Here is a 16,760-nt window from a genome sequence, read left to right as displayed (position 1 = left end):
CATAAACATGAGTGTGTATGGCTGTGTGTGTGTGTGTGAGTGTATAACAGTTAGCACTGTGCCGCTTATTAACTAATTTTTCGCATTGAGCAATTGCAATCGCTTGTTTTACACATTTTTAATATATAATCGCCTCGACGTAGTACAGTTATCAGTTATACATAATATATATGTATAGGGATGTATATTATGCAAGTTAGACTTTCGTTTCTCAATACCGATCGAGATATATATGTATGTATGTATATATATTTTATAGCTGCGCAACATTTTTATTTTGTTTAGTATCGTTAACGTATTTGTTAATAGGAGGGTATTTGTTATACTGTTATACATTTGTTTTTTTTTTGTTTGTTTTTTTTGTTGTATATATACTATATATAATAAATTAGATTTAAGCACTAACATGGAATGTTATTTATGTATATGTATTTGTATATATTATGTATGTATATAAAAAAATAATTGTTTTTGTTTTTTATAGTTTCTTCAGTTTTGTTATGTCTTTTCATTTCGCATCGTTATTATTTTGAAATCTAACACTTTTTTTGTTTTTTGTTGTATCTATCGTCGTCTCTTTCGCTCGCATTTAACTGCGTATGGTGGGCATGGCACAAGGTTTACTATATTCATCTCTTTCTTCCATCCTTTCTTTCATTTTTGTCTTTCGTAACTAAATATTCGTAATTTGTTTTCTTGTCATCTCATTTTGAGTTTTTGCTTAAGTGTTAGTTGAGTTTTGTTCGTTACTTGAAGCGACAACTGTTATATTAAGCAATACCCTGTCAACTTAGTGGCTAAACATAGTTATTATATCATTTATATATTTTATACAATTTTGTAAATATTGCAACTTTATATTACAGGCACTTAACCTTGGTGTCGTTTATATACTACAAGTTTTAATATTTAGTACATTTATATATATCAAATAAAAGTAAAATGGATTATTTAAACAAATTAGCTGTATAACAGTGGTTAAAATTGAGCATTACTGTCTTATCTGTTATCTGCCGCACTGTGACCAGTTTTAGGTTCTTTTTATGTTATTAAAGCTTCAATTTTGTTTTCTGATATTTTCTTTTTTTTTTGTTAGGTTAGGGAAAGTTTCGTTACAGCTTTTATCTCTTTCTAACACTGGTCACAGCGCAAGCGTGTTTACTCTACTACATCGTTTTATCCCTCTTTCTTCCTCTCTCTTTCATTCGTTTACTTTCTTGTGCTTTTTGTTCTTCTACTTCTACACTCGAACAGTTATTTGTCAACTGCCGTCGCTGCGCTGCCGCTGCCGGCTGCGCTGTTCGCTTCGCTTCGTTTTTTGTTTTCTGATTTGTCGTCGACTTCGTTGATTTGTTTCGTTTTTCTTCGGCTTTTTCGTAATCCTTTTAATGCATGACGGAATGTGTGTATTTTTTCTTGGCGGACTCTGGAATGCGGCGTGTATAACAGTTTGTTATGGTGTATAACAGTTATTGCAATGAGTTGATTTCGTGTATAACAGTTGCTGTGACGTCAGGAGCGTGTTTAACGGGTTTTTTAATGAATTACTCACATGTATAACAGTTGTGGTAAAGTGAGTTAATGCCGTGTATAACAGTCGCCGTGGTGTACAGCGCGTCTATAACAGCTATGGCCATGAATTCTTGAATTTTGTATAACAGTTCAGTTTATCAGTTGTTGACGTGTAGAACAGTGCGGTGTATAACACTTATGGCAAATTTTAGCTGATGCCATGTATAACAGCTTTGGCTATGAATTATTGACTGTTTTACATATAACACGAATGTATTGCGTTGTTGACGTGTATAACAGTCTGGCAAATAACAGTTATGATAATTTTAGTTGATGCCGTGTATAACAGTCGCCTCGGTGAACAGAACGCGTATAACAGCTATGGCCACAAATTGTTGACTCTTGTATAACAGTTATGTTAATGATGTGTTGAAGTGTATAACATTCCGGTGACAGTGCATTGAGCTTGTATAACAGTTATGATAATTTGAGTTGTCGTGCGTGTATTGGAGTGTGTATAACAGTCGCCGTTGTGTATTGGAGTGTGTATAACAGTTAACAACGTGTGTTGAAGTGCGTTCGCACTGGCGGCGGCGGTGGCGCTCGTCTTCTTCTTTCCCCAGCTGCCGTACTCCCCGCCGTTGCCCCCGTTCCCCCACGTCTATGTCCCGTATGTCCCGTTCCATGTCCATTGCTGTTGGGATTGGGATTCAACGTCGCTGCCGCTGCCGCTGCCTCGTCACGCAGCTTCTGCTTCTGATCGCTGAGACGCGCGCCCAAACGATGCACCTTCTCCGGACTGAGGATGCTGAGCCGAGAGCTCTTCGTCGACTGCGCCGATTGTTGCTGTTGCTGATAGGCAGAGGACACTGTTATAAATGTGAGGAAAAGAAATGGCAGACAAAATTGTAGAGTTTAGTATTTAATAAAAGAGTCTAAGTTTCCCCAAACTATATAAAATAAATATGGAATACCTAATAAACAATATTAAGAAAATATCTAAATCGAAAACTTGATTTTCGCAGCAACGATTTTCAACTATAATATTTAAAATCGATTAGTGTTTTTTTGAAAAACAATCAGGTTATTTAAATCGATTTAAAAGAAAAAAAAAAAAAAAAAATCAACAACACAACTCTAATTTGAATTTGCATCAATATTGAACATTTTTTTTATTTATTTTTTATCACTAACCATTTTTTCCATCCAACGATCACTGCCTATATTTAACATGCGTGTATTTTCCCTTTGACGCCTTTTCAAAAACTTTAAACTGTCATAACTTGGTTCAAATTTATCCGATTTTCTTGCGGTATGTCAATTTTAGCATTATTTGGCCTCAAAAATAATGCTACATTCAAACTTAATTAATTTATTAATTTTGGTAAAAAAGTTTTCCCTCCCACTAGGATTCGATTTGCATGCTAAGGGTCCCCCCTTTGGAATTTTGAAAATTAAAAATTTTAAATCTCAAGTTTTCACTTTTAATCAACTTCTTATATCATAATTAGCATAAAACAACACTTAAAACTTGATTCTGAGACATTTCATTTTTCTGTAAAAAATCATATTAAATTGAAGACAAATTTTGACTTGTAAAGTGCTAGATCAAAGGTCGGACCAACTTTAAACATGCATAACTTTGTCAAAACTAAGCCGATTTTCAAACGGAATGTCATTATAATCATGGTTTGGCCTCTTAATTCATTCTGCATTCAAATTTAATTAATTTCGTAAAAAAAATTAATTTCCTCTAGATCTTGGTTTTGATGCTAAGGGTCCCCCCTTTGGAATTTTGAAAAATAAAAATTTTAAATCTCAAGTTTTCACTTTTAATCAACTTCTTATATCATAATTAGTATAAAACAACACTTTAAACTTGATTTTGAGACATTTCATTTTTCTGTAAAAAATCATGTTAAATTGAAGACAAATTTTGTAAAACAAAAATTTCCTCTCTTGAACTTTGTTTCAATTTTAATGCAAAGTTTGAAAATTGAAAATTTTAAGTCTAATTTTTTCGCTTTCAATCAACTCTTTATATCATAATTAATATAAAACAACACTTTAAACTTGATGCTGAGATGTTTCATATTTTCTGTAAAAATTATATACATACTTCTTTCCCTGTCGCTTCTCTTTCGTCTCTATCTTCTATATCTTCTCCATCTTCTTATCTTTTTCGTCTGCTTCTGCTTACCATTGTTATTCTGACGTTGTGCTGTAGCTGCCGTATGCCTCTGAGCCAAATGTTTGCTGGGTGAACCGGGCCTAATTCTTGTAGGTGACACACAGTTGCTGTTGTTGCTGCTGTTGCTGTTGTTGCCAGTGGTGTTTGGTGGTTTCAGTGGCTTCGTCTTGTGGCTGCCACCTTGCAGACGACTCTGACTTTGGCTGGGCGGACGATTCGACAGTGGTAGTGTCAATTTGTGCTTTTTGGGCAGATAATCCGAGCTACCACCCACTGTTGTTGATAAAGTTGCTGCTGCTGTTGTTGTTGTTGCTGTTGCTGTTGCAGCTGCAACTGTTGCTGCTGGCTTTGGTGGCACATGCAACTCGGCGGTGCAGGTGAGTGTTGTGGCTGTCGCTGTCGCTTTGCTTCGTTTTGTGGCCGGCATTTGTTGTTTGGACTCCCTATGCGAATGTACAAAAATATTACATGAAAAATATGAACTAAAAATTAGGAAAATAAAACTAGGAATACTGTAATTAAAAAAAAACAAAAGAGAAATTGATATGTCGGTTCCTATATAACATACGCAGGTCAAGTTTGGTTTTATTTTTGGATCGGATCACTATATTATATATATCATATAGTCGAAAATCAAGTTTAAGTACTATATGAAATTTTTTGAAATTTCTCAACAATTCTGACACAATGTGCTTCTGGGTTGGTCTTAAACATTCTCACCAAATTTGGGGCAAATCGGACTACTATATCATACTATATCATATAAAATACTATATCATATAAAATTTTATTTTGATTAAAAAAAAAATAAAATTTAAGATATAATCAATAAAAATAATAAAGTTCAGGTTGGTTGGTCAAAATAAAACCCTTAGTTTTATTTTTGATTAAAATTAAATAAAACTCAAGAAATAATCATTATTTTATGAGTTTTTTTATTAATGACTTGACTTTTTTTTTTTTTTTGGTTGGTCAAAATAAAACCTTAAGTTTTTTTTTTTGCTCAAATATAATGATAATTCCTGAGTAATATAATAAAACTCATAGAATAATGATTATTTCTTGAGTTTTATTTTATTAAATCAAAAATAAAATTCAGGTTGGTTGGTCAAAATAAACCCATAAGTTTTATTTTTGATTAAAAAAAAAAAATAAAACTTAAGATATAATAAATAGAAATAAAAAAGTTCAGGTTGGTTGGTCAAAAGAAAACCTTAAGTTTTATTTTTGATTAAAATTAAATAAAACTCATGAAATAATCATTATTTTATGAGTTTTATTTTTTTATTAATGATTATTTCTTGAGTTTTTTTTTTTTTTTGGTTGGTCAAAATAAAACCTTAAGTTTTTTTGGATTGCAAAAAAATAAAACTCAAGAAATAATTATTTTTTTGAGTTTTTTTTTTTTTGCTCAAATATAATGATTATTCCTGAGTTATATAATAATGAGTATTATAATATAATAAAACTCATAAAATAATGATTATTTCTTGGGGTTTTTTTTTTGATTGGTCAAAATAAAACCTTAACTTTTATTTTTGATTCAAAAAAAAATAAAACTCAAGAAATAATCATTATTTTATGAGTTTTATTTTTTTGCTCAAATAAATTGATAATTCCTGAGTAATATAATAAAACTCATAAAATAATGATTATTTCTTGAGTTTTATTTTATTGAATCAAAAATAAAATTCAGGTTGGTTGGTCAGAATAAACTCATAAGTTTTATTTTTTTATTAATGATTATTTCTTGAGTTTTATTTTTTTTTTTTTGGTTGGTCAAAATAAAACCTTAAGTTTTTTTTGGATTGAAAAAAAATACAACTCAAGAAATAATTATTTTTTTATGAGTTTTTTTTTTTTTTGCTCAAATATAATGATTATTCCGGGTTATATAATAATGAGTATTATAATATGATAAAACTCATAAAATAATGATTATTTCTTCATTTTTTTTTTTTTGGTTGGTCAAAATAAAATCTTAAGTTTAATTTTTGCTTAAAAAAAATCTAACTATAAAAGTTAATCACTATTTTGAGTGTTATTTTTTTGCTCAAATAAATTGATAATTCCTGAGTAATATAATATAACTCATAGAATAATGATTATTTCTTGAGTTTATAATAAAACTTATAATGATTACAATGTGAATGCAAATTCACCAACGGTGAAATAACGCTGCTCTGACGGAAACTGTAGAAAGTGTTTGAGAAATTGAGATGAGTTACCTGTGTATGTTGTTGTTGTTGCTTTTTGTGGGCATTGGCAGTGCCAAATGCTCCAAGGATTCAGCCTGTTGCAATTGTGGCAACGTAGCCGGCAACTGACGTCGTCCAAAGATGGGCGTTTGATTGATGCGTTGTGTGGTGCGACGTGGTGCGGCACTGCCGCCATTTAAAGTCGCCTCATGCTCGAGACGTTGAAACATTTTCAAGGCCACCGGTGGCGTTTTGAAAAAGTTACGCATCGAGTGCTGCGATTGATGGAAATTGCGACGATTCGCCTCCTCGAGATGCTCGAATTTGCTGCGACATTGACGCAGACGTGTGCGCATATCCTCAAAAGCTGACACATGTTTTTTTGGCTGATTGGGCGGCAAGGGGGGTGGCGTGGGCGGCGGCGGAGGTGGAGGAGGCGTGCCATTATTTACTTCATGATAGTTCAAACTCGTATCACAACTGGAGTCGACATCGGAATAATTATTCAAATCCCGCACATCATTCAGTTGGAGTTCAGCGCCTGGACGCAAATCTACCAGGTAACCTTTCTCGCCAAATGGACGGCATTTCTTCAGGGCCTGTTTCAAAGCCCTCTCCGTGGACGTGGTCTCCGGCGTCAGACCACGCAGCTGCGCCTGCTGGGCGCCCAGAAAACGTTGACGTCGACGCGCTCGCATGCTGTCCCTCAAGCGTTCACCGCTCGGTGAAAAGTCCTTGCCCAAATGCGGTGATTTTGGTATGTCCTGTGCCCGCATTACCACCTGCTCCACTTGCTCCACATTCTCCTTCTCCTCGTTGGTCTCCAGCTGCTGCTGCTGCTGCTGCTGCTCCTGCTCCTTGAGATTTAGCGCTGCCGTGAGATTGTCCAGACTGCGCTGTGATGTCGGTGAGAGTGCATCCTCCGAACTGTTATAGCTATCGTGAAAGTTCTCAATTTCATGCAGCAGTCTCGCTGGTGGCTGTTGTTGTGCATCCAGATGCTGACGCAGCTGCTCCAGCCAAACGTGCAACGTTTCGAAGCATGGACGCATATCCGGATTCAAATCGCAGCATACAAACGCCACCTTGACAAAGGCCTCCGGACAGTGGGCACAGAATTTCTCCCGGAACTCCTGCTGATTCAGACTGAAGTCCGAGTTGCGGGGCATATAATCCGGATCGGCCTCAACGCGTCCAATGATCTACAAGAGCGACAGAAAAAAAAATTAATAGTATTAATCAGGGAATGTAATCATTATAAGTTTTATTATAAAACTTAAGAAATAATCATTATTTTATGAGTTTTATTTTTTTACTTATGTTTACTTTTGATCAAAAAAATAAAACTCATTATTTTTGAGCAAAATAAATAAAACTCTTAGCATAATGATTATTTCTTGATCTTTATTTTTTTTAATTAAAAATTAAACTCAAGGTTTTATTGTGATCAACAAACTTGAGTTTAATTTTTAATTAAAAAAAATAAAATAATCAATTAGAAATAATCATTATTCTATGAGTTTTATTATTTTACTTATGTTTACTTTTGATCAAAAAAATAAAACTCAAGAATAATTATTATTTTTGAGCAAACAAAATAAAACTCATAGCATTTATTATTATTTATTATTTTTTTTAATCAAAAATCAAATTCAAGGTTTTATTTTGACCAAAATTGATAATTCAAAAAAATAAAACTCAAGAAATAATCATTTTACTATGAGTTTTATTTATTGTGCTCAAAAATAATGATTATTCCTGATTTTTATATATTGTTTTGCTCAAAAATAATGATTATTTCATGAGTAAAATAGTAAAAAATCATATATCTTAAGATCATGGTGACATATCATAGATTATAGAAAAATGTTGGTATATTTCACGTTTATTTACAGTTACTAGAAGTGAGTAATGTTTTTCATTTGAAAAAATAACAAAATTAACACTATTTAATGTTCCTAGTATTAATTTCATTTAAAAAAAAAGGAGTCGAAAAATTGTATTACGCTTTCAAAATTAATTACTGATTTTTATCTACGTTTATTGTTGTTTTTAACTTCTTAAACTGAATAAAAGCTATTAAATTTTTATATAAAAATCACATATTCACATATTTTTAATTTTTGTCGAAAAAATTTTAAGCATAAGTCATCCTTGATTTTTTATAATTATAATTGTAAGCAAATTAGAACTAGAACACTAAAAACTAGAATGTACTTTAGTATTTTATTCTGTGTGGTAGTTTTAGAGAAGATAAACGGCGGTTTGTATTTATAATGCCAGTAAAACGTTTACGAAACTGGCGCATGGCAGTATTGATAACTTGGTTTTTTAATGGCAGAGAAAAATAGATTGAAAGATAGTAATAGAAAACGCAAAAGACATGTTGAATTTACTAAAACATTTTCAGCAAAACGTTTACGAAAGTGTCTCAAAGCAGAATTGATAAATTCATGACAAGTAAAAAGAGAATACGCGATATTTAATAGCCCGGGAGAGAAAGAGAGTGAATAGTATTTATTATTTATATATTAATGCCAGCAAAACGTTTAAGAATGCAACGCGAAAAGAAAATAAGTAAGAAAATGAGAAATAGAGATATTGCTGGCCTTGAAATGTTTATGAATGTGGCACTGAAGTAAGAGATTGAAAGAAAAAACCAAATAAAGTATATACAAAAGCTATAAATATTTAATGCCTGCACAGCCAGTAAAACGTTTACGAATGCAGTGCACAAAAATAAGAGAGTAAGTGAAAGAAAGTGATTTTGCTGCCTGTGAAACGTTTATGAATGTGGCAATAGAAAGCAATAGAAAGGGAGAGAGGGAGTTACTAAAATAAAGTATACACAACATTTATAAGTATTTAATGCCTGCGCAGCCAGTAAAACGTTTACGAATGCATTGATAAAGAGAAAAAGGGAGCAAATGAGAGAAAGTGATTTTGCTGCTTGTGCAACGACTATGAATATGGCTTTCTAGAAGAGAGAATACAACTAAATAAATAACAAGAGTTAAAAATATTTTATGCAGGCCAGTAAAACGTTAACGAATGCAGCGCACAAAGCAGAATTGTACAACTTTATGTTCTGTTTCTCTCTCTCTTTTCTTATAGGATGGAAAATAAATGATGGAGAACTCACCTCGCATAGCATAATGCCAAAGGAGAAGACATCGACTTTCTCGTCGTACTTGAGGCCCTTCATCATTTCGGGCGCCATCCAATAGGGATTGCCCACCACAGTGTAACGCTGCCTGCGCTGACGACTCTTGCTGCGCCTCAAAGTGTTGCTCGGAGACATGGCATTGCTATCTAAAGGAGCTGAAGATGATGAAGATCCTGCAGCTGGACTTGCATTGGCACTGGCACCCGGCAGACGTGGTGCATCCACACTTCGTGCCAAACCGAAATCCGCCACAATAACCGAATGATCTTCGCGCACCAAACAATTCATGGAGTTGAGATCACGATGAATGATATTCATCGAGTGCAGATAACTCATGCCACAGGCAATGTCTCTGGCCAGACAGACGCGTTGTGGCCAACTCAATGTTTGGCTCGGATCATGGATCAGTTCCTTGAGGCAACCGCCAGCCACATATTCCGTAACCATGTGCAGTTTCTTATCCTTGTACAGGACCCCAATGAATTTGAGCACATGTCGATGATCGAGTAGTCGCAACACGGCGACCTCTTTGATGAAATTACGTTGAGCTTCCTCATCGGCTCGATGCAGCTCCTTGAGTACCATCAGTTCACCGGTTACCTTGTGTGTTACCTGCAGCCAATAAATAAAAGTTTCTTTAATTATTAAAATTGTTAAATTGAAAACTATTATTATTAATTTTAACATATGTTAACTACCTTTTTCTTTAATTATTAAAATTGTTAAATTGAATATTATTATTATAAATTTTAACTAATGTTAACTACCTTTTTCGATCAAATTAAAGAATGTTATCAAAAATTGGTTCTATTTTAATACAAAAATTATAGTATAACTCTTAGTTTGAAATATTATGACAAAATGATTAGCTTTCAATTATTGTTTAAAAATCAATGCATCTTATTTTCACATTTTATAATATAAATGAAAAATAAACTTTAATTTAAAATTTTTAAATCACAAATTAAAATTTTTTTTATTACATTTATATATTTTTCAAATATTCTAATAAAAGTTGAAATTTAAAAATTGAATGTTAATATCCTATACTTAAAATTATAATCTGGGAATAACACCGTAACCGGTATCGGAACCGTTAACTGAAACTAAACGTTTCATTTTTAGTACCGGAACTGAAACCGTAACCGAAATTAATTCATTAATTAATTTCAAGAGTCGAAGACCGAAACGCTTGTACCGGTTAGGTTGTGGTAAAGTTGCTAGGTCAAAGAGTTGAAAAACTTCCAGCTGTCATAACTTGAAGAAAACTGACCCGATTTGCAATCGGAATGACATTTTAATAATGATTCGGTCTCTTAAGTCATACTCAATTAAAATTATTTTGAATTTAGAAAATTTTTTTGTTTTTCGACTAACTAAGCCATGGCTCTATTTTGATGGTAAGGGTCCCCCCTTTGAAATATTGAAAATTCAAAATTTTAAATCTCAAGTTTTCACATTTAATCAACTCCTTATATCATAATTAGTATAAAACAATACTTTAAACTTGATTCTGAGACCTTTAATTTTTTTGTAATATATCATGTGAAATTGAACAAAAATTTGGACTTGTAAAGTGCTAGATCGAAGGTCGGACCAACTTCAAACATGCATAACTTTGACAAAACTAAACCGATTTTCAAACGGAATGTCATTATAATCATGGTTTGGCCTCTTTATTCATTTTGCATTAAAATCATCAAATCAATTTATTTTGTAAAAAAAATTATTTCCCTCTAGATCTTGGTTTTGATGCTAAGGGTCCCCCCTGTGAAATTTTGAAAATTCAAAATTTTAAATCTCAAGTTTTCACATTTAAACAACTTCTTATATCATAATTCGTATAAAACAACACTTTAAACTTGATTCTGAGAAACTTTATTTTCTTGTAAAAAATCATGTCAAAATTAAGAAAAATTTTGACTTGTAAAGTTGCTAGGTCAGACGCTTGAGCAACTTCGAACTGTCATAACTTTGGCAAAACTTTACCGATTTTCAAGCGAAATGTCATTTTGAAGATGGTTTGGCATCTTTATTTATATGGCATTCGAATTTTATTAAATTCGTTTAAAAAATGTTGTTTCTTTTGGATATCGATATTCACTTTGATGTCATAATAATTAGAAAACTTTAAAATGTTTCAAAATTGATTTGTTGTATCGTTACTGATACCGAAACCGAAAGAAGAAAACTGAAATAGAGTCTATAACCGAAATAGTTATTTCGAAACGTACTGGAAACGAAACCGTAACCTTTATTGGTTTTGGTTTAATTCTTTGTTTATAATCAGGGACCGCAAATAAGAGTTATGAATGCTAATTTCAACTAAAAATATCAATGTGAAGGAAACATGCTACGGTAAAATGGTAAACACCAAAATTCTTATTTTAGCTGAAACTATTGATATCAGCAAAATACTTCTATTTTCAATTTATAAAATATAAATCAAATTTAATTCTTATTTTTAATTTTTATTAAAAAAGTCAAAAATAACTTATAATCCTAAGGATTATCTTTGGTTACCTTGTACACCTTGCCAAAGAAGCCCTCGCCCAGTTTTTCGCCCATGACCAAATCGGAGGCACGAAAGATCCTTTGCGGTTTCTGGACAACCCGATAGCTTTGTGTGCGTGACAATTCATAGAGCTGAGGATGTGCTGAATGCTGTTGGGCCGTATGCCGTTCATCCAGCAGCTTTGAGAGACTCGAGCAGCGTTCCTTCTCCTTCAGTTGTTGTGGATGTGATGGTGATTGTGATTGTGATTGCAACTGCTGTGGTTGTGATTGTTGTTGCTGTTGTTGTTGTTGTAGCTGCACAGTTTGTTGCCGCATTTTACGCGCTTTGCCGCTCTGCTCTCCAACGGCAGCGGCTTTATAGAGCCGTTCTCGTCCACGTCCGCCCACCTCAACGCTGGAGGCGGATGTACTCAGTGGTAATATCAATGTGGATGCAGAGCTGGCACGTTGTATGTCCGCCTGACTGCAACTGCGACAAACTTGCACCGGATCATGTTCCACCGTCAGTTGCAACATCTTCTCGTTGCTGCGTATCAGCTTGTCAATCTGCTCCACGGAGGAATTGCTCACCGGCGTGCCATTCACCTCCAGGATGCGATCGCCAATGTGCAGATTCGTCAGATTCACATCGATCCTGCAAATGCAACATTTTAATATCAGCCTATTTAACAATAAAAAGCACAGATTTTGCATTTTTTTGGGCATTGGAAATTAATAATTTGTTTATATTCATTACCTATATGAAGCACAACATCGATCCGCCACCGAGGTAAGCAGGGAGAAGGCGTACTTGCCCATGCGACCATAAAATTTACAAATTAAACTTGAAAAGCCAACACCACACAGTAAAACACACACAGAGAGAGAGAGAGACAGAGAGCGCAACAGAAATAGAGGGAGAGAAAGAAGGGGAAAACATGAGACCAGCACCAATGTTTAATACTTATTTTTAAATTAATTCAATTGCCAAATACAAGTATTTAAATCAGGGATCGTAAAATAAAAATTATAAAATAAAAATTATTTGCTGATTTTTATAAAAATGTTGAAAAATAACTAGTAATTTCATTTTTTATTTTAAAAATTAAAAATAACTATTAATTTCAATTTTTATTATAAAAATCAATCAATACAAATTATATGTCAATGTCTATTATAATAATTGAAAGATAAAAATTGAATAAAAATTGAATGTAAATATCCTTTGAACCAAGTGGCGTATTTTCAAAATCTAATAATGTTTATGATGTGTGACTCAATACTTTTCATATGATACATTACACGACCTTAAAGAACGTATACTAACGATATTTAAGGTATTGATATTTACACTGGATTTCTATTCTTCAATTCTTTTAATAGAAATTGACAAATAATTTTTATTTTTGATTTTTATTACAAAAATTGAAACTAATAATTATTTTAAATTTTTATAATAAAAATTTAAATTAATTACTATTTAATTTTTTTATAAAACTTTTTACGTTCTCAATATTTTTAAATTCATAACTATTCCGTCCCAGATTTAAGTCATTGCATTAGTATTATTTTATTAACTGAAAACTTATAAAAGTTAAAATGTTTGTGGTTAATTTAAATACGTGTATTTTCAAAACTTATTTTCCAATTTTCCATTTTAGACATTTTATTTTAACTTATTTTCCAATTTTCTATTTTAGACATTTTATTTTAAATTTTTAATTTAATTATTATTTCAATTTAATTTCTTTCTTTAAATAAATAACATTTATAAAATATATAATATATTTAAGTTGTAGATATTTTTTTTAAATAAATGAACATTTTTCTCCAGGAGTTTTGTTGATTAAATCGTAAAAATAACTGAAAATTTAATTTTAGTTTTTGAATAGTTTCTAAGAGTAGTATTTTGTTTATTTTTAAATTAAATTATTCTTGTTATTTTTTATTTTTTAGAATAGTCAAATATTTGAAATATTTTAAGATTAGTTTTTATCTTTTAATTGTTTAAGTTTTAATTATCTGATATTCCATATTTAAAATTTAAAATTTAGTTTTTGTAGCTGTTCAGGAATTATAATAATATGTTAAAGCTTTTAGACTCTAAAAATATTTAGAGTATTTTAAACACGATTTAAAGTGGAAGTTATTTAAATTTTGTTTTAAAGTACTGATTTATATGGGTTTTAGTTTATACTTTTAGTTTATTTTTCTATTCAAAATTTTGTATTTTTTGCCTTTGTATGAATGTTTTTGAAAAGTCAAATATTTGAAATTTTTAAAGATTAATTTTGTATTAATATTTAAAAATATGAAGTAATACAATATATTAAAGCTATTAGAGTATTTAATGTATTTTTGTTGAGAATTTGCAGTATTTTAAATACGATCCATAGTGGAAGTCATTAAAGTACCCTTTAAAATACTTATTAGTATTTAAAAACAAGTGTTGTTATTAATACCAAACAGTGTGAGTGATAAGTGAAAGTGGGGTGGGGGTATTGAGAACTTACTCGGTTATCCGCACAGTGGGACAACCGTCGTCTAAGGCGCCGCCATCCACACGCAGTCCGGGCGTCGCATCCTTGGGAATCTCGACGAGACGGATCGAGTGCATCGGTTTGCCGGCTTTGGTGATCCTTGGTCGGGCATCGATGGGTAAGCTTTTGCCATAGCATTGTCCACAGTACAGATTGGAGCGTTCGACCAAAGCATAGGATTCACCTTCGCCAATAAACGAGCCACAGGCGGCACAACAGAAACATTCCGGATGAAATTTATGCTCACCAGCGACCATCACCGGACCCGTTATAACCGCCATACATTGTTGACAGGCATCCCCGAATCGTGCATAGTAATCCTCCCGACAATAGAGCAAATTCTCCCGCTCAAAATACCAATTGTGCAGATGATTATCGCAGACGGAACATCGAAAGCAATCGCAATGCCATTGCTGGCCAAGTGCCATCACTATCCGCTCATCGTTGTGCTTGTGAGCGAGCAGCGGGCAGAGGCAGCTCGCGCAAGTTGGCAGCGCGCCGCCAATCGCTGAACTCTCTCCATGTTGTTGCTGTTGTTTTAACTCCTTTTGTTGATGCATGGAAACGTGTGTGTATGTATGTGTGTATTGCGTTCCGCTTGCTGAGAGAAGATATACAAAGAGAGAGAGAGAGAGTGGAAGAGAGAGCATAAGATGCTGAGCCATGTTGCCATATTAACAGTGCTGCCCACAAGGGCTTTTTACCCGCTAGATCTGTAGACTGACGGGAATTATAGCTATTTTTAAATTAATATTACTAGATTTACCTTGTTTTTAGTTGTAAAAGCTACTTTTTTACATACATTTTTTTAAAATTATTTTATAAAATAAAATATAGTATTATTTTTCTTAATGCTGTGCTTTTAGCTCACATATTCGTGTTCATACAAACTGACTGACAAAGGAACACGGCTAAATAGACTCGTTTTTTAATACGAAAGTATAATATATAAATTTTTTTTTTGGATCGGAGTTGCCTTCTTTGCCATTTTTTTAAATGCAGGGTATAAAATCAACCTAAAATCTATTTTATTTTTAATCTATTTATTTTATTTCTCTAGACTAAGGTTAGACTTGAAAAAAATGTGGACTTGTAAAATTGCTTGGTCAAAAGTCGGATCATATATTTCTATATATATTTCTTCTCAAAAACATATTACGGGCAAGCAGTGTATTGGACTAAGTTAATGATGAAAATATTCTACGAATAGCGGTTATTAATAAAATAAAAAACGTCATGTTTAATTTTAAGCTCTATATCTAACTTCAAAAACTGTTATCGTTTGTTTTTAGCAGGTTTGTATATTTTTCTGGTTACTTTTGCAAAAATGCAATTAGTTAATTTAGCACTTAATTCCCAATTCTGTCAACACTGATGCTGAGAGCCACAAGAGAGAAAGAGAGAGAGAGAGAGAGCGCGAGCTTGAGCATCCATGACGGACGATCTGGCAAGCCTTTGTTTAATGAACCGGTTTTACAAAATGAACTACTATTTAAACAAACACATGTAAACAAGTCAAACTACTATTTTTTATTTCTAATTGAAGTATGATGTCAGAGCCGGCATTACACATAATGCATTAAATTGAAGTGCATTTGATAAGCATTAAATGTAATTTGTAATTTATCACGTGATTGGCAACTAGTTGCTGGAACTAGTTCAGCAAGTGGAACTTAAGTTCTCAACTCTACGGAACGGTAGTGAGGGGTGGGGGGAGTAGGAGGATCAACAACGAGTGCGAGCAGCGCAGAGTATATTGTTATTGACCCTGAGATATGGAGTGAGTGATGATTCTTGCACAACAATAACAACAAATGACATTAAAAATAGCAACATTGTTTAATGTATAACTTATGGAGTGACGCACTGTATGTGCACATTGTCACATTATAGTTAAACTTAAAAAAACAAAAACAAAAAAAACACACACACGCAAAATGACGAATGCACACAAACACAAACAAATGATATACAGTGGGTCAAGCAAGTGTTTTGACAATGTCTAAAAATATCAATAAATTAACTATCATTTTAATTTAAACTTCAATTTTTTATAGTATTTAAATTATTATTTTTTTTGGTCAAATCACTTTCTGCACTAACTGTATGCATATAGCGCACATAACAAAAAAAAGTTGATGCTTAAAATGTGTGTGGGGGAACGGGAACAACAACAACGGCAACGACATCAGCATTAACAAATAGGCAGCTTGTGCTATTGTTGTTTTAGTTGCTATTAGTATTGTTGTTGTTGCATTCTCACTAATTGTTGTTGCTGTCAAAACAACCAAAACTATACACACACGCAAACACACCAACAACACACCGTATACGTACACACACACACACACTTACATAATTTTATATATATATTATATTTTGATTTTTGGATGCTGTGTTGTTTTAACCGCACATTGCGAATTTTCACGAATTTTCCTGCTCACACCATTTTACACAGTCGGTCGCACGTTTGGGCACTTGAATAGCTGCACATAAGTCGAAAATAAAAAAACAAATGCATTTGTTTAAAAAAAAAACCAAAATGAGACTAGCGTTAGTGATCAGTGTGACCGCGCGCGCCAAACATAAAAATACCACAAGTCTAATATACCAAAACAAGTATGGCGATGAATGCCAAGAAAATACCAGTTGCAGCA

General features: G+C 32.7%; 1 protein-coding gene across 1 annotated transcript; it reads right to left on the bottom strand.

Annotated features, from left to right (window-relative positions):
* Window positions 1–515: 515 nt before the first annotated feature.
* Window positions 516–16,690, bottom strand: LOC117789864 (LIM domain kinase 1). Its single transcript, XM_034629027.1, has 8 exons — window positions 16,459–16,690; window positions 14,077–14,704; window positions 12,321–12,407; window positions 11,591–12,218; window positions 9,044–9,679; window positions 5,965–7,103; window positions 3,713–4,146; window positions 516–2,381 (listed from the first exon to the last, which is right to left on the bottom strand). The coding sequence occupies exons 2-8, from the start codon at window positions 14,661–14,663 to the stop codon at window positions 2,068–2,070; spliced, it is 3,825 nt and encodes a 1,274-aa protein (XP_034484918.1). The 5' UTR covers window positions 14,664–14,704; window positions 16,459–16,690; the 3' UTR covers window positions 516–2,067.
* Window positions 16,691–16,760: the final 70 nt, after the last annotated feature.

The sequence above is a fragment of the Drosophila innubila genome, chromosome X, assembly GCF_004354385.1.
Source record: "Drosophila innubila isolate TH190305 chromosome X, UK_Dinn_1.0, whole genome shotgun sequence".
NCBI classification, from domain to species: Eukaryota; Metazoa; Arthropoda; class Insecta; order Diptera; family Drosophilidae; genus Drosophila; species Drosophila innubila.
This window is presented reverse-complemented; position numbering and strand designations above follow the sequence as displayed.